The sequence below is a fragment of the Polypterus senegalus genome, chromosome 11 (genome assembly GCF_016835505.1).
Source record: "Polypterus senegalus isolate Bchr_013 chromosome 11, ASM1683550v1, whole genome shotgun sequence".
Lineage (NCBI taxonomy): Eukaryota > Metazoa > Chordata > Cladistia > Polypteriformes > Polypteridae > Polypterus > Polypterus senegalus.
This window is the reverse complement of record NC_053164.1, coordinates 74,933,731-74,961,010: the sequence shown is the minus strand read 5'-3', so window position 1 is coordinate 74,961,010 and position 27,280 is coordinate 74,933,731. Positions and strand designations below refer to the sequence as shown.

The 27,280-nt window shown below is 41.1% G+C and overlaps 1 protein-coding gene across 1 annotated transcript in view; it reads right to left on the bottom strand.

Annotated features, from left to right (window-relative positions):
- ppp1r14bb (protein phosphatase 1, regulatory (inhibitor) subunit 14Bb) overlaps positions 1–26,486 on the bottom strand; it is a 129,084-nt gene extending 102,598 nt beyond the window's left edge. The window contains exon 1 of the mRNA XM_039769059.1: positions 25,689–26,486. Coding sequence (XP_039624993.1) covers positions 25,689–25,886 — 198 coding nt within the window. The 5' untranslated portion in view covers positions 25,887–26,486. The remainder of the gene's footprint in view (positions 1–25,688) is intronic.
- Positions 26,487–27,280: the final 794 nt, after the last annotated feature.

Sequence of the window (27,280 nt, the reverse complement as noted above, 5' to 3'; positions counted from 1 at the left end):
CAAACCAGTCTTATTTGGTCGGGGCGAGTCGCACATACGTTGGACCGACTGACTAGGTATGCTCTACAGAAGCACAGTGTCGACTGCCTCGCTAAAATTATGTAAGTGAAGTCTATGACTGAAAATTGCTGGCCTTTGCCAAAGAGGTTGTTGTCAACAATGCAGATTGTATGTAATGAAGTCCTCATGAGTCAAATACAGTGATTTTCACAACAGACAGGCGTGTCACAAAGGTCATATCATTGCATCCTTCACGATTAGCAGACTGCTATTAAATGCGCCACTCTGGTATTACCTGTATATTTTGGCAGATCTCTTTATCCCAGACAATACAGTACAATTGTTTACATCCTTTTTTATCTTTTTTTTTTTAAATTGTAACAAAGGCTTATTAATTGACTCAGTCAGGCTCAAGCAATGAGTCAGAGGCAGGAAGTGCAGTGGACGCCTCAAGGCTTACAGCCCCGTATCTTAGTCCTTACACCGCACTGAGTGCCTGCCTGCCTGCCTGCCTTTATAAACTCTGGCCAAGCATGCAAGGCTTTACTTTTTTTTTTTTTTTTTTAATGTTCCGGGTATTTAGGCTTCGAGTACAAAATGGTTCCAGTGGTGAACTGAACCTGAGTACATAGTGCTTAGAAGGGGGAGATTCTGATAAATATTTTACCAAATTATGTGAGGAAAGGAATTGCAAGAATGCAAGTTAGGCCAACTGTTAATTTTAAATTGGCCCAATTCGAGTGAGTGCATATCTTATGATGGACTGGCACCCTATCCAGGGCTAGTTCCCACCTTACACCCAATTATAAACTGGAGAAATGGGTTACAAAATGGAATGATGAATAAATGATCATTTGTTAGACATTACTACACAGTCTTCACATTCATTTTGATTATTTCAAAGTTTCATTACAATGAATATGTTACAAATTAGTAAAACATGCAGTACTACAGCTTATCCAGATGAGTTCAGTCCCCTCCATTTGTTGAATAAATTCTTAAAGTTACAGCCTTGATCCAGCAAAGTGTCCAGCCCAACTAAATTAAGAAATGAGCCAAATGTGTCAAAGTAATCTCCCTTTTCTGCTTAAACCATGGGCCACTGAAGCATGGCCGGCAGGGAGAAATACATTTGAATACAGCTAATAGCCAATTTATCTACAGTATTTATTTTATACTTAAACAGATCTTCAGAGTGATTTACTTAACCCCACTCCACGTACCAAAGAACAGGAGCTCACCATCTTAGTAGAGGACAACAGCCAGTTGCATGTCAAGGCCATGCCCATTTTCAGGCACCACTCGGTATTAGTTGCATCTTGGTCTACCAAAAAAAAAAACCTCAGTTGGTCTTATAAAAATCTGATTGCCTCAGATAAAGCCTCACCTTCGTTGATGAAATCCTTTTATTTGACCATAATGTCCACCAATTAGAACACTGAGATAATCTGCACACTTAGAAATCATCCATTATCCAACCCGCTATATCCTAACTACAGGGTCATGGGGGTCTGCTGGAGCCAATCCCAGCCAACACAGGGCGCAATACAGGAAACAAACCCCGGGCAGGGCGCCAACCCACTGCAGGGCTAGACATACATTGAAAGGCAATTCTTATATCCGGGGAAACAGCAATACTTGTGAAATATGGCTCTCTAAATACATTTAAGCACAAAACCAGCTAATGTAATCTAACGGAGGGTGTAGTAACACACTGTATCAGTGCATGCTCCCAAGTTAGGCTTAGGCTGCTATACCCCATTTGAGCTCCAGTCTAGGGATGCACACTTCTCTGAACTTTTAATCTCACACTCAGAGAAACTGTTTGATCCAGGTAAGTGTCCAGAGACACTTTGAGACATTTTAGAGGCTTTTCATTGTATCTGTTAAGCAACAAGAGTTTATGCATGAAGGCCAACCACAAGAATAAAAATGCAGTTTTATCAGGTTAATCTCAATCTTCACCTTTAGTCTGCTCCACCTGAATTTAACTGATCTTCACATTCTGCTGCCAACTCCACTTTTTCTTTTTTCCTCACACATTATCCAACTGTAGCCACTTCCTTACCAATAAAACTCAAAATAAATAAACAATTTAACTGCTAATGCATATATCCATCCTAGTAATGCTCACTGATCACTGCCCAGAACAGTGGCAACATGTTGCTTGTTGAATGAATGAATCGATTCAATGAACTGTACTTTATTGCCAGACAACGTTGTTGCTAGGAATTTCTCTTCGGGTTACACACATAACAAGGTTTGAATTTAGAATTAAACACCACAAATATATATGACACCCTCCAAACACTATATATATATATATATAGTGAGATTTTTGAAACCTGGGCACCCCCAACAATTCCACTGTGCACTGAAACAGGTAGGAATTGGTTGTCTGCTGCCACATCTACTACAAGTTCGCCGGCTCACCATGTAACATGTCTGTGGCCCATTGGTTGATGTGGGGAACATTTAAAACCAGCTGCTGACCTGGCCGTGTGCTTACTTTCTGTCTTCTCTCTTGTGCAGGAAGGCTATCTGTTCTTTTACTCTGAGAAGGGAGAGAATGCAGGACGATGTCATTGTCACTGCTTGTATGCTGTGTGTGCTTAAGTGACAGCCCCCATTTGAATAGATGCTTTTTGAATGTTCCTATCTTCACAACAATAAATCTCCTTTTCTCAGAAACCTGGACTCACCCTCCTTCTCTCTCATGCTAGTCTGAATATATAGATAAAGAGAATAATAATATACTACACAAAGACAGAAAAATATATAAAACAAGGCAGAATGAGCGCCAAATTGCACCTTTATTCAGAAAAGTAATTTTGAGATCAGGAAGACAAAGACAAGAATCAGAGACTGAGTTTAACCAGAGTGACTGCAAAAGAAAAGAAACTTTGTAGTAGTGACTGGTAACGTGACCGTGATGATGATAACTTAAAGAGGTGGATACCCAGGTGAGTGTAGTCTTTAATTATATTTCCTGCATGTTTGCTGATTTGTGATGTACAGAGGACCTCAATGGGGCCCAGTTTCAAGACTACATACCACATAAACTGCAGTTTATGTTTTGAATGAGCAGATGCATTGCCATACCAGACACATATGCAGAAAGTGCTTTCAATGAAATCTTAATAAAACTGAACCAGAACACAACAGGGACAGGTTAAACATTTTCATAAGGTAGTGGAAAAAAAAACACAAAAAACTGCCAAGCTTTTTGGTAAGAGCAGTCATGTTTTCATCTCAGTTCAGATTGTGAGTGACAGTGGTGCCAAGAAATTGAAATGACTGCACTCTCGTTGACAGTGACGCCATTTATAAGTAGGGGTGCAGGAGGTAAGAATGCAAGTAAGAATTTTGGTGTACTCTGTGCATGTGACAACACCGACTCAATGACCTATCCATCTATATATCCTCAAACATGTTAAATCTCATTTATAGTTTTGGGAGCCAGCACCTAACCCACTAGCATCAGGTACAGGGCAGAAAACAACCCTGGAGGGGTTCTAGTCCATTGTAGGTCAGAGTCAAATGCCCACCCGCACTCAACAAGGCTATGTGATGTAACAGAAGAGTAGAGTGGAGCTACCATAAAAATAAGCCCATGGATATATACAGTTGTCCATCCATCCATCCATCACTTAACTTAATCACTCACTTAATGTCAGTAAATGGCTACAACCAGTGCCACATTAATCAATTTTGCTGTTAAGTGCATGGAGATATATTAAGGGGGAAGGGGTATGCCTCTGTGTCTGGTGTAATTTTTGTCACACTGACTTTGGATACATGGTGCCGTGTCTGTATTGCTGCATTCTGTATGCAGCAAAAATCTAATCAGGCGCCACAGGGATGTGCCTTTGCATCATTTTCATCTCAATGGCGTGTCAAGTATACACCTGACCTGACCTGAGGTAACCTAACCTAAACATTAGCACAATACATATATTGCAGAAATAATAACTAAAATACAGTAATAATACATTAATAACAATATTATAACAATACTACAATATGAGCACTTACGACAGCATTTGATTTCATTGATTTTACCTCTACAGAAGCTCCATCGTTAAGGTGTGACGTCTTTAGTTGGGACGTTGTTAACCGAGTCAGGACTGTACTAGCTAAATGGAACAAACTCACAGTGCTCCTCTCCAGCACTTTTGTCTTGTTTTCCATCTGTCTTGTGCTTTCAGAGCAATTTTGGTCCATACTATCCATGTTCATGTCAGTTTTCTAAAGGAATTGTAGTTTTTTCTCAGACAGCATCTACATAGTCACATTAACCGACTAAAGTGCCCTTGTCAGAATATGTATGCATGTGTAGCTTGCAGGGTATGGTTCTTTCTAGAACAGCTACAGGAAGAAGCAGATTTGGAAAATGGAATGGATGGACGGAAAATGGAATGGATGGACGGAATATACAGTACACACACTCAATGAGGATTACATCAAATTATCTATACACGGATTAACAGCATCACTTTGATATTGTAAGTATGAAACTGAAAAATGAAAACTGTGTACCATCTTGCACTCGCCTTGAGTTCAAGCACCAGGCAGTTAGTGCGTTCCAAGACGAGATGGCTAAGAATGTGTTACCTGTTAAGTATACCTTAACTGACAGGCCAGGCCAACACATTCCATGTGAAGAACTTATATTAGATCCAACACGTCATTGCTTGAGGGCAGAGTACATATTGAATTGATACCTAACACCCACACAAATATTCTGAGCAAAAAGATAGCATAGTGCATATAAAACACACAGTGTTGTGCCTACAAAATTAAAAGATAACACAAAATAACCTTCTATTAAAATGAAGTACTGGCAACAAGACAAAAAGCTCATACCACTGGAGTGTATTCTTATTAGAGCGGCACAGAACTTAGGTGTGAATTCTGACACATTTCAATTAGCACTCACTGCATCAAAACTCACTTTTTCCTCCTTAGAAAAATCTTGCAGTTAAGGGGGATCATGCAAGCCGGGATAACGAAAAATGAACAAACGGATGACATAACCAAAATACACTGGTAGCACATGCTCACACCTGGTGTGTATCTAAACCTATATAAAAAAAATTGCAAAGTCCAAGTTTTCTGCAACATAAGTTAAGCAATTGGCTGCATTTATATGCTCAAAAGTGCACACCTCTCAGGTTAGAACACTCAGCTTGGTGTAGTATAGGCAACAAAAGTTGATGGTCCATCAGCCTCCATACAGTAACCTCAAAAAAAAAAAATTAAAATCTGCATAATTTAGACAGAAAACACAGTCATTGTCAAAACAGAGCCTCCATCCCTTCCAGGAGGCACTCTCTTGGGAGTATTCTTTTGCTCAATCTCATGGTGCTTGTGTGTGCTTTTCTCCCAAACACATGCTTCTTAGTGTATTGGCAAATCTGAAACAGCAAAGGAGGAATGAGTGCAGGTGTGTCCTACAGTGGACTGGTGCCATATCCCACCTGGTGATGCCAAGCTAGGCACCAGATCCTTGTAAACTTGAACTAGATAATGTGGGCTACAGAAAGGAAACGATGAGGTATGAATGCTTTAACAGAAAACCAAAATGTCAAACTGATCAATGAGGCAAATAACATTCAGTCTGTCAGGAATTATACCATTTGTTCCATAGGTCTGTGGTCCTCCAGGACATATATTTTCCAAACCAGCGTATTCTACGACAGGCAGGGCATCCCCCAGTATTGTCAGGCACAAAGCAGAAAGCAACTCTGACTGGGACAGAAATTGGGACAGATTTCCTTTACTGACCAAAAATATCATTCTCTACTGTACCCACAATGCACCCTGGTTCTTATTTAAGAGTTTTCTTTAAACTAGGGCATGAAATATTAAGAGTTAGAAGAACTGTCACTGCACGATCCATCATTATTTAAGAAAGGGAAGCTGAAGTCCACATTTGTGCTGCACCGATGCTGAAATGCAGGGCATGCCATCAGGCTTGATTTACGTGGAGAGCTTTTGGGTTATGCAGTGTGAGGGGGCCTTTTGTGACCTTGCATGCCTCCTCAAATCTCATCTTTTTAAAATGTCCTTCAACATTCTTGTGCCTACTACCTGACCCATGACAAGGTGCTGCTGCACTTGGATTTATTTTTATCCTTGAACCTTCAGGCATGTTGTAAATTGTATGAACAACACCATGCACAGAACCTGCTATGTAACTAACCAATCAACCAACCCACCCAGCTATTCAAACCAGGAGTAACTGGGCAAAGTGTGAGAGGATATGACTGTCAGCGTGTAAGTATGTCCTCTCGCGGAATGGCACCCTGCCCAGGGATGGTTTCCACCTTGTGACCACTGTTACTTAGATAGGCATCAGCATCCCAAATCCCTGAAATGGGATATCAGGTGAGAAAGTGGATGACTGGCAAGTGACAGCGTACAACAATAAAACAATACTGATATAAAAATGAACTCCTGTATGTGTAAAGAGCAGAGAGATGACAAAAAATGATTTCTTTGAGTCTTACCATGCTACACTCTACATTCCATATTAGGTATGCAAACATGGTCCAAAGACATGCAGGTTAGGTGGACTGGCAATGCTAAATTGGTCCAAAAGTATATGTGTGTGTGTTTACATCATGTGATGGACTGTCACCCTGTCCAGACGACTGTTCCTGTCCTGCGCCCTATGCTTGCTGGAATTGACTCCAGCACCCCTTGCAACCTTGCTCAGGACTAAGAGGCCTTAGAAAATGGCTTGGTTTGGTATTGTAATATCATTGGTAACAAGAGCATGTGATTCGAGAATGATGATATGCTAGTCAAAGGTCAGCTTATTTTAGGCATGGGATCAAAATTCAGAGAGTGTCTTTCCAGAAAATAACAAGACAACAGGCATCAGGCCAGGTCAGTGGAGGGAGGCCTGGGATTTACATTTCCTTCTTTTATTGGAGAATAGGTTAGGAATTGTGGAGGTCTCGCCATTATTGACATACAGTAATAAACTCAAACTTGTATGCATATCTGTACCCATTGGTTTGTTTTTATATGTACAAATTTCATTTTCATCTTAGTTTCAAGTTACTGATATATTCTTCTTTTTACTGCAATGGCATTTTGATTCTGGTCATGTGTCTGCGGTCATCACAGTAATGACATCATAGGAGGTGACCATTTAAATATGGTGGAGACTGAACAATTCCTTGTCACTTGGTGTATACAACAACTATTGGTGCTACGCTGCGTTCACATACTGGCAGGTATATGTGCTAGAAATGTCTATGTGAATGCCCAACGAACTCAGAGCTACAAGTTGGGCAATTCACAGAAAACAAATTTACCTAAATTCTCCCAAGTCGTGACGCAATGCTGACTTTTCACTTTGGTCAACTGTATAAGATAAACAAAATAACTTTATCAGCCAGAAATGCCAGATTTCAGTTGAATTGCATTTGGAGCGAAGTCACGGATATTAGAATTGCTCCGTATACGGAACTGAAACAGCACAGAAAAACTCAATTTTTAAAACAGAACTGTTCCAGCATTTTGTGAACTTCAGTTCTGGAATAAAAGGTAGTTTTCAAAGCTTTGTGCTCAGTCATTTGGAAGTCCAAGGTGGGGACCCCACCGACCAGTTCTTCAATTTATTCTTTGATTTAATATACATAGTTTCAACGAGGGGAAGCCTCCCCCTGCTCTTCAAACATACACATTAATATAAATGCACCGGAGACTCCAAGGAGACCCCCATCCCTTGGGCCTTATGAATACCGTGTTACGGAAAACACGGACAGAATCACGGAATTAATGCATAAAAAATGGATTTTAGATTTAAAAATGGAAATGTGTGGAATTTAGAGACTGAACGGGTGACTGTTACAAGACTTCCCAATACATTAATTGACGATTAACGATTGAATAATGGGTAGTTCTATCAATCAGATACTATATTCTCGTTTGATTTTCAATCGAAGAGCTATTCTTCATAGAAATTCAGTTCTGCCTCTACCTGTTTGTGTGCGTGTTTACTGTATGTTTTCTCGTTAAAGGCATGTGAATCAGCTAGCATGCACGAGACAGAAATGTCGAAGCGAGCAGTATCAGATACCCTAACTAGGTAAAAAAAAAACAAGAAACACGAGCTTAACTGCAAAATTGACGACACAAGAATATCCCGGCAACTTTTAAGAATCTGGACAACGTTTCTGCAAGTTTTGCCAGCATACCATTGACTGGACATGAAAAGATACTTGGAACGACCAGGTCAAATCTAAAACTCATCTCAAAAACAACAGAGGTTGTTTCAGGTAACAACAGATGAAACAACAAAATCGTCAGATGCAAGACACCCGTTTGCGTCCATGTGAGTCAGACATTCCACTCGAAAAAATGACGAAGATGTGTCCTTTCTTTATTAAGCATTATAAACAGGGAGGTGCGCTGCCAGAAAATGAGAGCGGTCTTCGTCAAACTCATTTGCCCCCTGTTTTTGAAAAACATATGGACGCCGTTCTTTGAAAGACTCATGGCAAGAAAATAAAGGTTGTAGTTGATGAAACCGCTGATAGCCGAGAGAACATAGTTCTCAAAATATTGATAGGTGAGTAAACATTTGGTTGTATTGAAATTCTTTTATGTAGGCAGTTCTGATTGTACAGTACATGATGTATTTACTGTGAACCATTTAACCGATTAAATTATACTGGTATTTAACCAGTATTAACCCGTCTTTCCCGTAGAAAAATGTTATTAGTAACTGGCACTGGTTATTAACGGGTTCCCTTTTAAAAATTAACACAGATCTTTCAGGATTTAACAAATGTTTTGCCTCGCGGTGACAAGGCACACAAGGTCCACATTTGACTCTTAGATTATAAACTCAGCACCTACAAACCTGGGTAAGAAGAGCAGGCTTTCCTCAGATGCAACGAGCCCTTAAAAGCAGTTCTCTCTTTCTTTTTCTAAAAGTGAAGTTAGCCTTCATCTCAGAAGGATGCATCAAAGTAGTAACAGATCTTACAGTTCTGGAGGGCACTCACTGCCCTACTGCAGTCTGAGCATGCAGCATCATGGAGGATCTGGGCTCCTACCTGATAAATGGAACTGCAAAATAAGGTTCAGTTGTGCTGGTGCGCCGTTTCATTAAAAGCAATGTAAAGTGTCATTTCACTATTATTTGTTTTGTTGTAGCTATAAAAAAACAACAAAAAAAACCCCGTAAAAACCTAAAAATCTGAATCAAGGAAATATAAAACGATGAAAACTGAAAATCAAAAAATAAAAACAAAAAATTTGTGAAAAAATAAAACGGATTCCATAGGGCCCTACATCTCAATCATTTTTGTGTGGAATAGCTGGAAGGTGAGCAACAGTATGGCAGAGCAAGGAGGTGCGTGGCTTTGCAAGATCCAATATTAATACACATTTAATGTGTTTAGTTTTCTATTACCATAAAAAGTGCAACTTATCTTTAAATTTGTATATTTTTTTTAACAAACCAAAGTAACAAATCAACAGCAACCTTGCGTGCCTCTGAATAGTTAAACCAGAAACTCAACTTGAACTCACTGAAGTGGGAAGGTAAAACATTACACATCTCAGGGCTCTGAATATCCAATAGCATGTGAACTCAGCACTTGTTAGCCTCTTCTTCAAGTAGGCCCTAGAGGTAGGATTTTGAATTCTGATCATGACCTCCTGCCAACTTTGGTTCACGTCCCCATCTAGTCCTTTTGATTTCGGTTTGCCTGATTTAGTTTTGCATTCCAGGTTTTGACCCAACCTGACCTGCCTGACTACATCTTTCAGTTTTCAAATCATCTCCTGATTTCATTGCTCTCACAATAATCCTCAGACACTGCATGTGTATGTGTGACTGTAACACATACTACTAAAGGGCAGGCCAAGCTGGAAGGAGAAAAGACCAAATATGACAAGACATAAAAAAAGGCAGGAAGCTCAATAATACTTAAGAGTGCCTTGCACCAGACCCACCTGGAGGTTAACATATTTTATGGGAGAAATTATATCAAATTTTGTTCTGGATTTCACCAAGTTAGATTATAATAGGTTATGCGAGTTTGGAACTCGGAAGGAACTGGATGACAACCCACTGGCAGAGACCCCTGTGCTTTTAGCTATGTCACAGTATCAATAATTTGGTTTCATCACAAATGCACTTACTTTTGTATCTGTACAAATCCCTCAAGCCTGGTTACAAATGTAGCGTTTCCCAGGCTGTCTCAAGTTAGAGCGGCGGGGCCAAGCCTGGCCACAATTTTCCCACGATGCATACATAAACTGTTTCATATACACAACTTTGAGGTGGTGATTGATGAGCAGCTATCTTTAACTGTCCACATTTCTACTGTTTGTCATTCATGCTGTATCACACCTGGTCCAGGCTTTGTTCTGGTCATGTCTGGTCTACTGCACCTCGCATCTGGCAGGAGTACCTGCATGTGCTATCAAGCTGCGTCATATGGTCCAGAATGCAGCAGCCCATCTTGTATTTAACCAGCCGAGATGAGCACATGTCACTCCTCTCTTCAGGTCACTACATTGGCTCTGTGCAGCAGAACACATTAAGTTCAAATCCTCATTGCCTGCCAAAAGAGTAGTCAGTGGGTCAGCACCCGAGTATATGGAGACACTGGTCATGTGCTATGCTCCTTCTTGCCCAATGAGGTCTGCCAGTGAACAGTGTCTAGTGATGCCACCTCTGCATGGCGTCAAGTCTCAATCCAGACTCTTTTTCCAGTGTAGTTCCTAGTTGGTGGAACGGGCTACCCCACCTCAATCCATGCTGCGGACTCCCTCAATGTATTTAGGAAGCAATTGAAAGCCCATCTGTTCTGTGAATATCCATCTAATTGATTTACAAAATTAAAAAATTGCTCTGTGATCTTTCATACGGTTGGTTGTTTTGTTTTTACATTAGTTTTAAACTAATCTAAGTTTGCAAAGCAAATAAATGTAAATGTTTCTCCATTTTAATAAAGCACATAAAGGTCCGTACATCTAGTAGTAGCTCATTACTGCAGAGTTCCATGCCACTCTAAAAAGTGGGACGCAAGAATGTGGTGAAGCACCAGGAGCTGAGCACATTTTAAAATTTATACGACAGAGTAGTCCATCAGTTAGAGATAAATGCTTCACAAAGTAATGTTGTAATTGAATTAATAATAAAAATAAGGAACTATATTACACCAAAGCCTGCATTATGGGCAAGCACTGTGGTTAATAGTTATTCCATGTGCTTCCAATAGATGCCATTAGAGTGAAAGATGCCCTTCAGCTCAGGGGCCTATTTGTGTTTTTATCCACCTAAATAAAAGGATAAGTGTCTGTGTGTCTGAGTGTTGGCCCAGTTGCCATGTCTTTTGCCATTCTAAAAGATGGCATATCACTAACATTTCTAGTAATAAAATGCATTGCATTTGTCATTGCAATAGATGGCGCATCACAAACATTAGTCCCATACCAAATGGCATATAACAGACATGTGCATACTGATAGCACACCTAGTAACAGCACCAAACATGTAAATGTCTCCAAATTACTTTTGTCGTTCAAAAACTGGCATATGCCCGTATGCGGTCTCTTGGTCTGGAATCCCTACAGATTTTAATTTTTTTTCTCCAGCCTCTGGAGTTTTTTTTTTGTTTGTTTTTTTGTCCACCCTGGCCATCGGACCTTACTTATTCTATGTTAATTAATGCCGACTTACTTTTATTTTTTATTGTGTCTTCTATTTTTCTATTCTTCATTTTGAGCTTTGAGCTACATTTTTTGTATGAAAATGTGCTATATAAATAAATGTTGTTGTTGTTGTAAACATGTGGCCATACTGTACAATACAAATTTAGAGGACATATTGGAGATCAATATATATTACCCAATCTGAGTAATCACCAGTTACTATTGACAGCTCTTCTGCATTATGCTGAATACTTAAAGTCTTTCAGTATTTAAATCTGAGCAAACAGTATTGGTGCTCCAACTGAGGTCTTTGTCATCAGGTAACAAACTCTGAAAGTCTCACCCCCCCATCTATAATTAAATTTCCCAGTCTACCACAATTCTCCCGAAGCAGCAGAAACAGATTCCTGTTGTCGCCTCAAAAACAGCCATGCTTGATGACAACCTGAGAAGTTTGTGTGGCCTTTGACGTAAAAGACCACCCCTTACTCAAACAATGCAGATCACTTGCAGCCTGAACGAAGCTGGGTTTGGCACAAAAACGTTATGACAATCAGCTTTTGTGCAATGCAAATATTATGTGGCACCCCGAAATAAGGGCTCCGCCTTGACAATCCAATCGCTGCCATGATGTCATTTGCTCCAAAGAATGTCTGCAATGGCTCCACTTGTTTTTGCTGGCAAACCTGCCTCTGTCTAAAAATAAAAGCAACGTCTTAGCTCATGCCACTGACTGACACCTTGGCTTAGCCGCAATATGCCGTTCTACAAGCTCTCGCCCTACATAGGCACAAAGTTCTGTATGTTATGTCACCTTGTGAGCACCAAAACACAGCCAAGAGTGTTCAGATTCCACATCTAATGCTGAATCTAAACTGTCAAAACAGCTTCTGATAACCTACTACCCAAAAAAAGGAGCTAGGTCACCTCAGATGCACATTCTGACTAATCATTTGGGGGCTATGAATTAAGGGGACAGGAATCTAATCAAGCTTGGACTTAGCAGAATGAAAAAAATGATGACCCAGTGTGACAGGGTGAAAGGGGCAACATCCAAAAATGGGTACAACTGTGGCTGGGACCACCGCCTGAGAGCACAATAGCACATTTCTCAAATGCTGAAATACGAGTAGGCTAAAGGAGTACTCTGGGGACCCCCATGGCTGCTGGTTTTTATTCTGACCATTCCCACAATCCCACATATTTTTAACTGATCACATGTTTTAGTTTCTGGCCAACAAATGAAATTCAGAAATCTCTGTATTCTTTGCCATAATGGTTTTCTTTTTCATTTGTCATTTTCTTTAGGGTGTGCTTAATCAGTTGTGCTCAAGGGGCAGTGCAGACAACAATGAATGCTAATGGAGGATCATTCACTTGAAAGGCCATTTTCATTTGTCTGCTTATTATCAAATGGTTCTTACAAATGAGTAGACCGGTGAATATGACACGAAAGTCATTCCACCCCTTTACTAATCAGTGTTGTCAGCTTTTAGAAAAAATAATGGGAGAACTTTTCTTAAGAGACAGGTGTATTAAAACAAAAATGGTAAAGGAAACTTAAGCATTTCAAATTTTGGCAAGAACACAGAAGAGTAAAAAAAAGGGCAGCTCACTAAACAATAAGCTCAATTAAAAAGTAAGAATGTAGCACTGACTGCAAAATTGGTTGGTATAAAAAATGTGCCCATGTGTTCCCCTGAGCAATGGCGTTGAAACCCACCGGGCTATAGGAGCTGAAAAACCTGACACCAAGTAGAAAGTACTCAGAGACAAGAGGACACCATGAGAATTTGTATTAAGAAGGACCCCTGTAGCATGCTGATGACAAGCCTGGCATTACAGGGCATGTGAACCCAATTTTTCTGATGGCCATTTATTACAGGAGAAAGTAGGGTGAAATGACACCTTTTATTGGCTAACTAAATAGATTGTAAATGCAAGCTTTCGAGGCAGCTAAAGCCCCTTCATCAGGCAAGGTGTAACAAAGAAACTGAAAAATACTCCAACTTATATTAAGACAGCAAAGTGATTTTTTTCTTTCATCTTAACAACCTTTTTGTTCAAATGTTAGCAAAATTAATAAACCTTAGATGAGTTAACCCTGAAAGAAGAGAACAATGAACTAATAAAATATAGAGATAAGATAACCATCACTAGAAAAAGTCCTGTAAGGTGTTTTTTGAAGTGCATTGTCTGTAAGATAGGCCTCTGATGTAGTCAGCTGTTAGTCCACATATCTGGTCATAAAACTCTTGTCTCTATTCAGACCATTTTGTAGAGTATTGAATTTAAGCAGAAGTTTGTACTCCCATTCTCTCTGCTCCTGTTGGGTCTTGAAATTACCCATAAGCACAGTGACCCTCAGATCCTTTCAGCTGTGGCCATTACTGTTAAAGTGTGCTGCCACCGGAAGATCAACACTGTTTTATTAGTCAGGGACAGAATACAAGCAAGAGCCACCGTGAGGAGTTGTGAAGCTACCTTAGACCATCAGAAACGTTAGAAAAAAATGAGGCGAGAAGAGGCCATTCAGCCCAACAGACCTGTTCATCGCATTCATCTGGATTGTCCAAAATAACATCAAGCTCAGATTTAAAGGTTCCCTAAAGTCACACTCACCATCACACTACTTGATAATTTATTCCATACAGTTCTTTATGTAAAGAAAAACTTTCTAACATTTGTGCCTAATCTTTCCTTTACACGTTTCCAACTGTGTCCCCGCATTCTTGTTGCAGAGTTAATTTTACAGCAACAAATGGGATCCACTGTACTACCGTATATACTCATGTATAATTCAGGTCTTAAAACCTGAAAAATCAAACATAAAATCAGACCCTGACTTATACACCCACTCAAAAATGCAACACTCAATTTTTTTTTTTTACATCTTCTTGCTTCCTCCAATCTCACATCAGTTTCTCAGACACATCGAATTTTGTTGCAGCAGCAATTTCTTTCGCTACTTCAACGGCGTTTAATTTAAAACCAACTTCACATTTTCTTCTGATCGAACATTCCATCATAGATAAGGGGATGCTTACAATAAAGGTGTATGAGGGTGTGAGATACAAAAAACATAAATCAGTGCAAATGTTGCTTTGGAGTAGTTCGGCTATTACCGTGTGGTCACGTAGGCACAATACATGGAAAAAAAAGGCAGTGCGCTCCGTGGTTACTCTCTCAGATGGGTGTTAGCATATCATAATCTCTTGGACCAATAGTGTTTTCCGCATTCGACTTATACATTATAAAATACCAGAAATTATACGATAAAAATAAGTCCCGACTTATCCGTGGGAGAACTTATCCGGGAGTATATACGTAATTCCTTTCATAGTTTTAAAAACTTCAATCATGTCCCCTCTTAATCTCCACTTGTTTAAACTGAAAGGTTCGAGTCCTTCAGTCTCATACTTCTTAGTTCTGCCATCAGCCTTGTCACTCTTCTCTGGATTTTCTTTACCTCTGTGACATTTTCTTTTGTAATATGGAGACCAAAACTGAACACAGTACTTAAAGTACCGCAACATGTGATCTTAAACTAGGATGAAATAGGTGATTTAGGCAAAGTCAGATTAGAACAGAATCTGATGGGAAAAAGATGTACTTGTGGCATGCAAATACACCAAGTCTGAATTTACAAATTATCAGAAACAGATTATTAATCAAAGCAAGGGGATGATAACTTGGAGAGAAGCATGGTGTTCCTTAGATAATGTAGAACTTGTTCTAAATCCAATGAATTTTACTTATAATCTGTAAATTAATTTAAATCATCAGTAGTAAAGCAGGCGTACACAAGAGGCTTACATACAGTAGGCATTGGGATATTCTTCTACAAAAGTCGGCTTTGCTCACAAGCACGTTCACCTCCTCAGAATATCCCTATGTGATTACACAAGGTGTACTTTGTCATTGGTGTATTCAAGGATTACAGCCAGGTTTAAAACCCCATTGTAATGGCACAACACGGAGCCTGCTGGTCTTCTGTGCAGTGTGTGCATACTCTGCCAATGTCAAAATGCATGTCTTATTTCTTCATAGTCAAAAGAAACGCTAGTATATTCAATGAGAAGCCCTGAAATGTCCAGCACGTGTTAAGTGAGGATCAGTGAAGATGATCATTTCCTGCAGTGGCGCCTCTGCTACGACACCCAAATCCCCAGCGACTTGCTGTCTAGAAATGGTTGCAACCCATGCATCAAAACTCCAGACACTATTTTGCAATAATCCAAAAATTAGAAGAATTAAATACAGGTACATTTCTCTTACACAAGGGTCTGCAAAGTCGGTCCTGGTGGGCCGAAGTGGCTGCTGGTTTTTGTTCCAACTCGACTACTTCATTAGAAACCAATCCTTGTCAATACCAGACCTTATTTAATTTCATGGTGTGTTGGAGTTTTCTTATCGTTCATATATGGTAGATTTTTTTTTCTTACCAAGGACATCATGCAAATGATTTGTAGATGGAAGCAAAAGAGTAATTCTCTTCAGTTTCTATTTTATGAAACCAGATAATGCATGATGAATACACACGGACGTACATGGAAACAAGTTAGATGGAAAACTGCTGGTTCCTTTGTCATTTGGCTCTGCTAATAAGGGACCATTAAAAACAGGGAATGCAGCTGTTTAAGACTAAAACAAATAATTCAGGGCAGGGAATCGTAACAAGAATGTCAACTAAAGTGAAGCTTAAAAATGTTACTTGATCAATAAGTGCTTCAACAGGAATAATTACCTTCTCATTAAGAAAGTCAGTTTGAACAAAAACCTGCATCCACTACTGCCCTCCAGGAACGACTCTGCAGACCCCTACTCTAACACAACCCATCCGACATTCAAAGACTGAACTGAAACCAAGGCCTAAGGAAGTCTATTCAAGTAACATAAATTAATATTATCTAACCTGCTGACTCCACGGTGTGATCTGGGGGAAGGCATCTAGATCAGTACCTTGCTGCAAAAGGTAGGACTCAGCCTTGGGAGTGGGAGCAAGTCCCTTGAAGGGCCATTGGGGGCAAAATTAAAGTTGCCTTTTAACCAAATCAGCATATCTTTGGATATGTGGAAGCAAATTTAGAGGACTTGTTAGGGAACCACATGCACACACACACACACACACACACACGGACAAAACATGCAATCTCCATAAAAACAACAACAACAGGGCACAAAATTCAAAGCCAAGCTGTTGGAGTCCATGAAGTAGCAGCACTAATAACTGTGCCACCATGCTATTCTAGCTCATGTAGGAGACTCTATAGTGTTTATTTAACTGTCCCAACTTGGCCATTCAAGATCAAAAAAGAGAAAGCAGAGATGTCCAAGGTTAATAAACTCGGACAGTCATGTAGTCATTTGCAATATGATTCTTACAGTAAAAGAAAATAAACAAATGGATAAATAAGGATGCATTTCAAAGTGATACAGTACGCTTGTTAGAGAAAACTCAAATTCTCCTGTATATTCAGTTTATAGACTTCTTGTGGGGATTCTAATTAAAGGAGGCCATAAAAACCAGAGACATACTAAGAAAAGAGTGATTACTTCCAGAGGGCTCTACGGAGCAATCAGCCGTGTTTAACGGTTTATAAATACAAGCTTGAAAATAAGTGGGTTGTGAGCCTTCCTGTTTTCTTGCTTACATAAAGCTCTGCATAGACAGATGTACCACACTTTCAGACTACAAAATACAAAATATTAATCTTCTGACATTGCCAAGCCCACCTTTATGCTGCAGCCAGAAATGGGGTTGTATAGCAGACATGGTGGAATCCACCAAATCCACCAATCCAAATTCTAGGGTAATGGAATCCAACCTGGCAACATTGTCTATATACGGTCACGTGAAAAAGTAAGTACACCCCATGGAAACTGTTGCCTTCTTAAACATAATGGAACAAGCAAAAAGTGCTACAGATAAAGGTGATATATGTGAACAAAGTTGAATACAATTGACATATTATATTCATTCTCATAATCTAAATTAGGTGTTCTAAAAGTCGGTAGTGTAGATTTCACACGTGGAAAAAGTAAGAACACCCCTACTATGGTCACCACATGAAATGTGTAAAATTTGAATAAGGTTCTCCAGACTAGTTGCCAATGATCTGAACCTCCTTAGGTGGAACCGGTCTTATTTAAGGCACACACAGAGAGGGTCTGGTGTTCTCTTTCCTATTGGCCTGTGTGGTGTCATCACTGAGCTCTCTAAAGCCCTGAGAAAGACGTTTGTGGATGCCTATGCATCTGGCAAGGGATTTAAAAAGATCACCACATTATTTGAAATCAATCATTCCACTGTAAGTAAAATCACCCACTAGCAGCATGGATTTCAAATGTCTGCTAATTCACCCAGGACTGACCAGCCCAGCAAATTCAGCACAAGAGCTGACCATTTGAGACTAAGAAAAGCCTCCAAGAACCCCAAAATTTCATTTCTGGATCTTCAGTTGGTGTCAAAGTACACGCATCTACAATCAGAAAGAGATTGCACAAATTTGATCTGTATGTGAGGTGTGCCAGGAAAAAGACTTTGCTGTCCAAAAAAAGAATATTAGAGCAAGACTAGTTTATCATTGAACATATAGGCAGACACCTGGGCTCCTAGAACAAAGTGCTCAGGACTGATGAATTAAAGATAGAGCTGTGTGGCCACAGTAACAGTAGACATGTTACGCACAAACTGAAGACTGCATTTCAGTAGGACCTTAGACAAAATCAGAAGCATGGTGGTGGAAATGCTATGGTTTGGGGTTGCTTTGCTACCTCAGGGACTGGTTAGCTTGTAAGTCTTTTGTTCAGGTATGAATTCTGCATCATATCAAAGTTTGCTTGAGAAAAATTTGATCCCACCAGTCTCAAAGTTGAAGCTGAACCTGAAATGGACCTTTCAAAATGACAACGATCCGAAGCACACCAGTAAAACCACCAAGTAATGGCTCAGAAGAAAGAAATGAAGGGTTATGGACCGGCCTAGTGAAAGCTCCGACTCGAATCCCATTGAAATGTTGTGGGCAGTGGATTTGAAGCAGGCAGTACATACAAGAAAACTCATAAACATCAGAAGTGGTCAAAAATTTCAGAGTAGATTTCACTTCACTAAAGGGGCAATACCAGTTCTTGATGCCAAAGGTGTACTTACATCTTTTTCCTGTCAAGTAGACCATTAAATCTATTGATATTTTTGTTGAATACATGATTGAAAAAGGCAAAATTTCCTTGTGGTTTTACTCAAGTATACCACCTTTATCTGTAGGCAATGTTTGTATTAAGATTTAATGTTTGCTGTTCAAATATGTTGGAAAAAGTCAACAACTTCCAATAGTTGACTGTAGCAAGAGCCAACTCGGAATGGGATGCAAGGCCATGCTAGGGCCCACTCACTCCTACAGAGTGGTCAATCAGCTAAACCAGTATATACTGGAGTATGTGGAAGAAAAAAAATGAAATACCTAGGAAAAACATACAGTCGCATGGGGAGAAGATGCAAAGTGCACCCAGCCAGGTGCAGAATGAGAACTAGGTATCTAGAACTATGAGGTAGTAATACCGCCATACTGTCTGGCAAATTTATTTTTCCATTAATTATACATTTTCTTCTAACTCATGTGATTGTAAAAATTGTAAAGAAAAGGGAAAGATATTGAGGAAGCAGCCCGAGAAACAACTGCCTAGGCTTTAAAGTGACAGCTCAGGGTGACTATGGGGCAGATGACTGGCTATAGGAAGGTGGAGATGTCCTGGACCATTTTTATTTTTAGATTAGCTTAAAAATGGAAACATGGAAGAACGAGGAATTCATAGGTCTCTGAAAAAGTCACAGGACGATGGTCATTAGGTCTTCTAATTGAACAGAAGAACAAAAACATGTAGCAGTGGTGCAGTGGGTAGTGTTGGCTCTCTCACAGCTCCAGCGGCCTGAGCTCAATTCCCATGCTGGCCGCTTTCCATGTGGCACCTCAGAGTTTTCCCTGTGTTCAGGATGATTGTCACTGGGTACTCTGGTTACTGCCCATGCCTTAAAAATAGAAGTAGATGTGGCTGTGTGTGGGGGCTTGTCCTGAAGTGGACCTGTGCCTGATTTAGGAATTTTTTGTGCCTTACACCAATGTTCCAGGGATAGGCTCTTTAATTGATCAAATGGAAGCGGATGAATAGATGGCATTCTTAAAGATGGAAAAGAGTAGAACTAGTGGACTGTCACCTGTCTGTGGCCTGCACCTGCCCAAAATTACTACAAAAGAAATGAATAATAATTTAGGTAGATGTGGTACCAGGCTTCTTGCATGCCAACAGTGTATTCTGTTGAGGTGTGCTAAAGGAGGTGTATAAAATAAATGATTTGTTGTCAATTGGAAGTGTTTAGGCCTGATCCACTTCACATGATAAAAGCTATTTGCCACTGGTATGTTCAAATTAAATGTGTAAACCTACAAGAAAATTTTAGTGCACATTTTTGGTAAAAGGGTGGCACGGTGGCACAGTGGTAGCGCTGCTGCCTCGCAGTTAGGAGACCCGGGTTCGCTTCCCGGGTCCTCCCTGCGTGGAGTTTGCATGTTCTCCCGTGTCTGCGTGGGTTTCCTCCGGGCGCTCCGGTTTCCTCCCACAATCCAAAGACATGCAGGTTAGGTGGATTGGCAATTCTAAATTGGCCCTAGTGTGTGCTTGGTGTGTGGGTGTGTTTGTGTGTGTCCTGCGGTGGGTTGGCACCCTGCCCAGGATTGGTTCCTGCCTTGTGCCCTGTGTTGGCTGGGATTGGCTCCAGCAGACCCCCGTGACCCTGTATTCGGATTCAGCGGGTTAGGAAATGGATGGATGGATGGATTTTTGGCAAAGATGGATATGTAAACATGGAATTTATAAACAAACAACCTTTACACAGCACATTTCAACGGCAGACTCGGATGATCACAAACAAGCTACCATTTACTTAATAAGGTGCTCTATAGTGCTACCACATTTTATCTGCCTTTTATTTTTTGCAATGCCTTACCATGGCAAACACCATTCTAATGCACTTTACTGGTGCCAAGCTAAAATTGTGTCCATACTGTAACCATCTGTCCACCTTCCAAACCTACTTACCAGAGAAGGGTCATGAAGAAGCTGGAGCCAATCCCAGCAGGCATCAGGCACAAGGCTGGACAGGGTGCCAGTCAATCACATGGTAAACACACACACACTCACATGGGTCACTATAGCATCGCCAGTCCACCTAATCTGCAGGAACTTTCTGGAGTCAGGACTTGCTTAGCTTCACATATTGCCTTTGAGGCCATGGCCGAAGTGTGTGATATGCTGCAGTGCCTCAGTCAATGGGCCATACAGTGTAGAAAATGCAAAGGCAGGTCCAAGTGAAGGTAACTGCAGAAATTAGCAAAATAATAATAAGAAAAATATATTTCATGATGCATCATGCAGTATCTGCTACTACTTCTGGTCCTTTTTCCTACCCCTACATCCCCACATTACATTCTCTATATTTGTTTTTGCTGTTACTCTCCAAGGCTGCATGATGGCACACTGGTTATACTGTCTCTTCCCAACCCCATCTTCTGGGGTCTGTACTTTCTAATGTTTTTGTGGGTTTTCTCCAAGTACTTCTCTCCCTTCTGCTTCAGTCGACCTGCTGACTGTCCTTCTGCTCCCCAAATATGATAAAACTGGGTGACGCCTCTCAGTTCTGACTTGCAAGCACTGGAATGAGTGTCCCATGAGCATCTGAACATACCCCTGATCTACCCATTTTGAGGTATGCCAGAAGGTTTGATGCGCTTTTTTTTTTAAAGACTGTTCTCTCACAATAGCCAACATGCAAATCTGTAAAGCAAATACAGGTGCAAGTCACTGTTAACCACCTATAACCGAAAATGTTCATTTATTTTGCACTTAACCCTCAGACACCTAACACCTACAGTATTTCAGTATTATATTTCAGTATTATCAGTCAGACCACCAGTTAAGAAGTGTAACATATTTTATGAACTTTATTCAGTAACATAGGAGGAAATTAAATTTACTATATGAGAAAACTTGTATTTGGAAATGTGCGAGTTCTGATAGGCTGCTGCATAAAGATGTGTGTGTGTTGGTTTGCACAGTAGAGGGGGCACTGTAGGGAAATCCAACAACAAAGAAGACCCGCTTTACATCCCCTGTTGTCAGCCGCATTATTAAACGTACTTTAAAGGTATCATTCTCTTTTAAGTGTTAGGGTACCCAGGACATAACAGAAGACAATGCCTTAGTAACTTGGGCACACAGCTACAAACAATTTGCATAAACAAGAATTGTTAGTGCCAATGGTATTGACAGGAGAAGTATATGTGTCAACCCCGAATTTGTATTTTATTTTTAAGGCACTCATTAGGTCTAGTGGTGGCCCTGGAATGTTACAGTTACTGCAGGAGCAGGAAAGCCAGACATTGTGAAGTGTGGGGTCTTTAAAATGAGAGTTGAATATTTTTAGCAATGGCTTCACACAGAAATCAACATAAAAACATCTGTTGCTGCGTGCTGTGGCTCCCAGTTCACCAGGAATATGTGGTGGGCTGGTTACCGGACTGCCTTCACGTGGCAAGGGCAGCGGTGGGGGCAGTGATGGTCGCTGAGCATCGCAATCTGGTTTATACCCCTTGTCTTTTTAAGTGGTGGTCCCCCAAGCAAATGTTGCCGTTGGCGTGCCATCAACACGAACCTGTTCAGCACCACAATCAGCTGAGGACCGATCAGCTGATGCTGGTACCCCACATTCATTTTCAATCACTTGTATCAAAATCAGAGTGCAACATTTCAGTGATAATAAGCCAAACATCATCCACAAAGTATTTTGCTTTACGCATTCGCTTCGATCTCTCACCAGGTGTCAATGCCATTTCTGCCGTTGTTTGCTCCTCGCTACTCATGCAAGTGCAGGGAATCGCAGTCAAAACAATGAAGCTAACTTTTGGTCTGGCAAAGAGAGTCCAACTAAAACATAATGGCGGGTTTTGTCACCGTTTACAGTTGATTACCACCATCAGCCCCTCCTTTTGACAAAATTCGACATTCGCCCTGAAAGATTTAAACAACTGGGTGGGCGTGCCATAAGCCGTTTAAATTTTTAAAACTTACTGTGGACCTGGTGGGGTCAGGGTCCCTATACGTTTAGCAACGTTCGATTTATACATCGATGCGAGTTGTTTTGGGGTTTGTAGTCCCCTTGAATGTGAGCAGCTCAAATGATCGAAAACTGATGATTAACATAAGTGTTTTTAGGTAAAGGGGAGGGGCCTGGTTTCTGAATTGGGGGTAGACCCCTCCCGGCAGCTTTGCCTCTGCGCTGTAGGTGCCAAGCCTGTTTTGTCACTGCAGGTGGGCATTCCTGTTAACTGAACTTCTCATTCAAGTTGGCAGCTTAAGCAAAGAGGAAGCTATTTACTGAAGATTCAGAAATTCAGAAAGGTGTCTGTTATTTTCACAAGTTAGTCCATTCAAGATTTTTGTTGCTTTGTTTTTATCATACTCTTATTCATTCATCTGTTCTAATACAAAATGGCAATAAACCTTCCAGAATCAGAAGCATGAAAAAGAAATAAAAGCGCCTAGCTACAATGTGGTCTATCAAAAGGCACACTCTTATGAGAAAAAAAAAAATTGAGACCTGCTTGTCAGCTTAATCTATACAGTTTGAAGATGTAATCCACATACAGTAGACACTTGGCTAACACACTAACTGAATGCATAGCATCCTTTGACATGAACTGAGCCCAGCATTCTGAAAGTGGAAGGAACCTGCGCCAATCACTGCACCACTGTACCTCCAAAAATTAACAGTGACGTACAAACTAAAAGGGACCCAAAAGCCAGCTAAATATCACTTGTATTTTTTATGGTAAAAGAGAAGTAAAAAGAAAAAAAACATTGAGCTCTTTATTTCGCAATGCAGCCATCACTCTGGGCTCTTTATTTCTCAGAGTGATGGCTGTTGGTATTAAGATTTACTGTATTGATTTTTCTCAGAAAATGTACAGATTCCCAGATTAGACTTTCCTAGGTAATTAACTACAATAGCTGCTTTTTAATTAAAAACTGCGTGGAATGAAAAGCTGCAGTGGCTGTGGCAGCCCACGTCCAGGGTTACTTACAATCTAATTTATGGATTACTGGGTTTGCCCCTTTGCGTCACCTAAAAACGGGGCATTTCGTTCAATACGGGACGCATAGCGTGAAATCGGGATTGTAGGGTCTGGTCAACCTACACAAACACCATCTGGGGAGGCCCCCGGAGTTTGCGGCCACCTGACACATTAAATCCCCCGGTGTATCCTGAGTGAGTCCGTAGATCATTTCTTACCAGGTACACCATACCTGTGGGTTGCCATCCTCGCTTGGTGCCCGACTGTCTCAGCGGCTCTGCTACGAAATCGTCTCAGACACATGAGCTCAGAACCTCTAACTTGGCAAAAACGTCTCACTCGTTTGCTTCTAAAATTGTATTGTTTTAAACACAACTCAATGATCTTCACAATATGCAAGGAAAGCTTTGTCCTGGCTCTTTGTTAGTAACCGGGCACGAGTAACAACAGCTCAGAGACTTCCACGTGGAACTGCCCGGATTGATGTACAAAGCCCACCCTACCCCCTCTGGATTGGTCTACGCGAACCGCCGCTTAGCGTCCGACTGCTGTAACAATGTGAAATCGGGGACGACTCCAACTGCTTCTGCCAGAGAAAGTGGGACACGCTCGACCGGGCCTCGACGCTCTGTCCGATGGTAATCAATCCCGTGATCGATGAGACTAGACTGGCGTCGGCGACTAGCATTTACATTTGATAGGACAAACGACTTTTGATGAGCGCCGGCATAAAAGCAATGAAGCGAGATTCGCCGTGATCGACCTCCAGTGCAGGAGGGAAATCTCACAAGCAGGCACACAGCACATCATCCAAGTACTAAAGAAGCACTAAATTTATATTTAGGTGTAATAAATTCTTAATGATCTGGCCGACACTTGTTCATTAAAAGTACTGTAGCTGAAAACCCATCCGATTAAAGATCAAATTAAACACGATGCTTTTCAAAAATAACATTACACGGGCCATATATGTATTTGAATCAGTCAGACGAACATTTGACAAAAATCAGTGCCCTTTCCAGCGCGCAGCATATGCCCTATATCATAAAGAGTTAAAGCACTAGGTGTGTCTGGGCTCGGTGGGTACCGCCTGCCCGGGATGCGGTGATGTCACGAAAACCACAAGCAAAAGCGCGAACAGAACAGCAGCTTCTTTCAGTTCAATAAGATTATGGCTGAGGGTCGAAAGAGCACAAAGGTCCTAGGTTCGAGTCCCGGAGAGGTACCTAACGGGTAACAGTAGAGACGAATGAAAAAAGCCAGCCACAATACTTCTCTTCTTTATTCCTGCAAAGGATATCAGGATTCCCCCATTCGTCACCCACGTTGTAGACTCCACTGCGTGCCTGACAGGATTCGACAGAGTGCGGTTGCGCATAAAGGCAGGGAAGGGAGACAGAAAGGTGTACCCCCACCTCCCACTTATTGTCTCTTCTTATATGCAGGTGTGAAAGATTCCCAGCAACACTGCCCCAAACATCGCGACCATCTGACATCGGTAAAGCTGTGCGATCTTTCAACCAGTGCCGCTGCTTTTACTTCCATGGGTGCAACGGCGTTGTCACATTACCAGATCACCTGAACTTTCAAGTCACTACAGGGCTTCGAAACACCAACCAGTTCGCCACACAACCGGGCGCTCTCTGCCATACTTTCATGACCTTCGACTTTTGGCAGCAGCCTTTTCTTCACGAGCACTCCATTTACGCATGCTATTTAATAAAGTGATACGTTATTTTAAGGGTCTCGACCTCACTTTAGAGGTTGCCTACCAAGTTAATTCACCAAACAGTCGTAATGTCTTTGTGTCCATTCCCGTGAATTAATACTATTCATACAATTTCGTTTTTGAGATCACGCTCGCCCCCTTACCTCACAATCGTACAGTTCCGTTAACCGGTCAATAATCCACTCCTCCAGATGTAGTCTCTTTCGCAGCTCCTTCCTGTCGTATTTGACCGTTACCCTTCCCTGTTTCCTAACTGGGATTTCGGTGTCATCGTTTCCCGGTGGGGTCTGGAAGTACACCCGTGGTTGGGGGCTCGATTCTGTGGTGCTGATTGCTGCCATGCTTTCCTTCGCTCGACCACTCTCTGCCGGCACTTTTCTTTCCACGCGGTTGTCCTCGCCTAGTTGGACGTGGCTCCGGCACTGGTTTCTTTTGTCAGTTCGCTCGAAAGACAATCAACAGAGCTGAAGCCACCTCAGCAGCTACTTAAAACTACTCTGGGAGAGGGCATTCAAGTGCGGTTACTGGGCTTGGCCGACAGAAGAGCGAACGGGACCTTCAGGATCTCTTTTGTCTTCCCTTGACGGCTGAATAACATGCACACATACACATATGCTCCCCAACGCTCGATGTGTGGAGATCTTCCGGCTTTAAAAGAAATAAAGCAGGCAGCTCGCTCGCTCGCACTCTCTCTCTCTCTCTCTCAGTCTGCGCTGCTCGCAGTTTTCTCTTTTCTTCCTCATGCACCGGTCAGCCTCGGTCACGGCACAAGAAAGCGCAGCTGGGCTCCAATCTGGCGGAGGCTACTGCTGCACAGCTCGGCTTTTTGTGTTTTTATCTCTGCTGTGCCTTTACAAATCAGCACCGGCCCCGAAGTCTTTTCTTTTCCAAACCAAAGACAACAGTCTCCCTCAGCGCCAACCCTTCACACACACACGCACGGTGTCAAAGCTCTGAAACCGTCCTCTTAAAGAAACAGCAGCACAAGAATCAGCCGAGGAACACCCACAAAGGATATCGTCCACTTTCAAACAGCCACAACTGAATCACGTTTACGATGCGACAGTTATTGGATGGCTGCTGCGGAAGGGTCGTTACAATTCGAATAACAATGTGAACATCAGAATCTGAGATAACGTAAATGCAACAAACTCACTTAATCCACCCGTGATTAGCTTAATGCACCAGAATATCTGCGACATTCTTTTGTCTACTATGCTCTTAAAAGAAAGAGTGAGCTATGGAAATCTATCTATCTATCTATCTATCTATCTATCTATCTATCTATCTATCTATCTATCTATCTATCTATCTATCTTCAAAAACTCTTATTTTTCTTATGTCTCCACCTGCCTAAACATATTAGTGACTTTGAAGTGGAGTTCAAGAGAATTGTTTTGAACCCGTTTATTGTAAAATCTCTCTATTTCATTTTATCACATAGATGCTGCAACAAGCATTATTGTTCTTTCTTGCCCCTTACATCATTTTCAAATGCAATCTTGTTTAACAGAAGTGGGCTTTAGCCTCCTTCAAGCCACATCCAGCTCCTTTTAAAACCTTCAGGCACTCTGTCTTTGATTTGCTTTATACATATTTTACTCGTAAATGATGTGCTTTTTGTTTTAATTATGGTGAAAATGAGCATCCTTGAGAAGATGGGCCTCACTCTGATGTTCAGAAAGTCAAAATGTTCAATGAGTGATCTTAAGGGTCTTCAGGTTTTTAGCCTGGT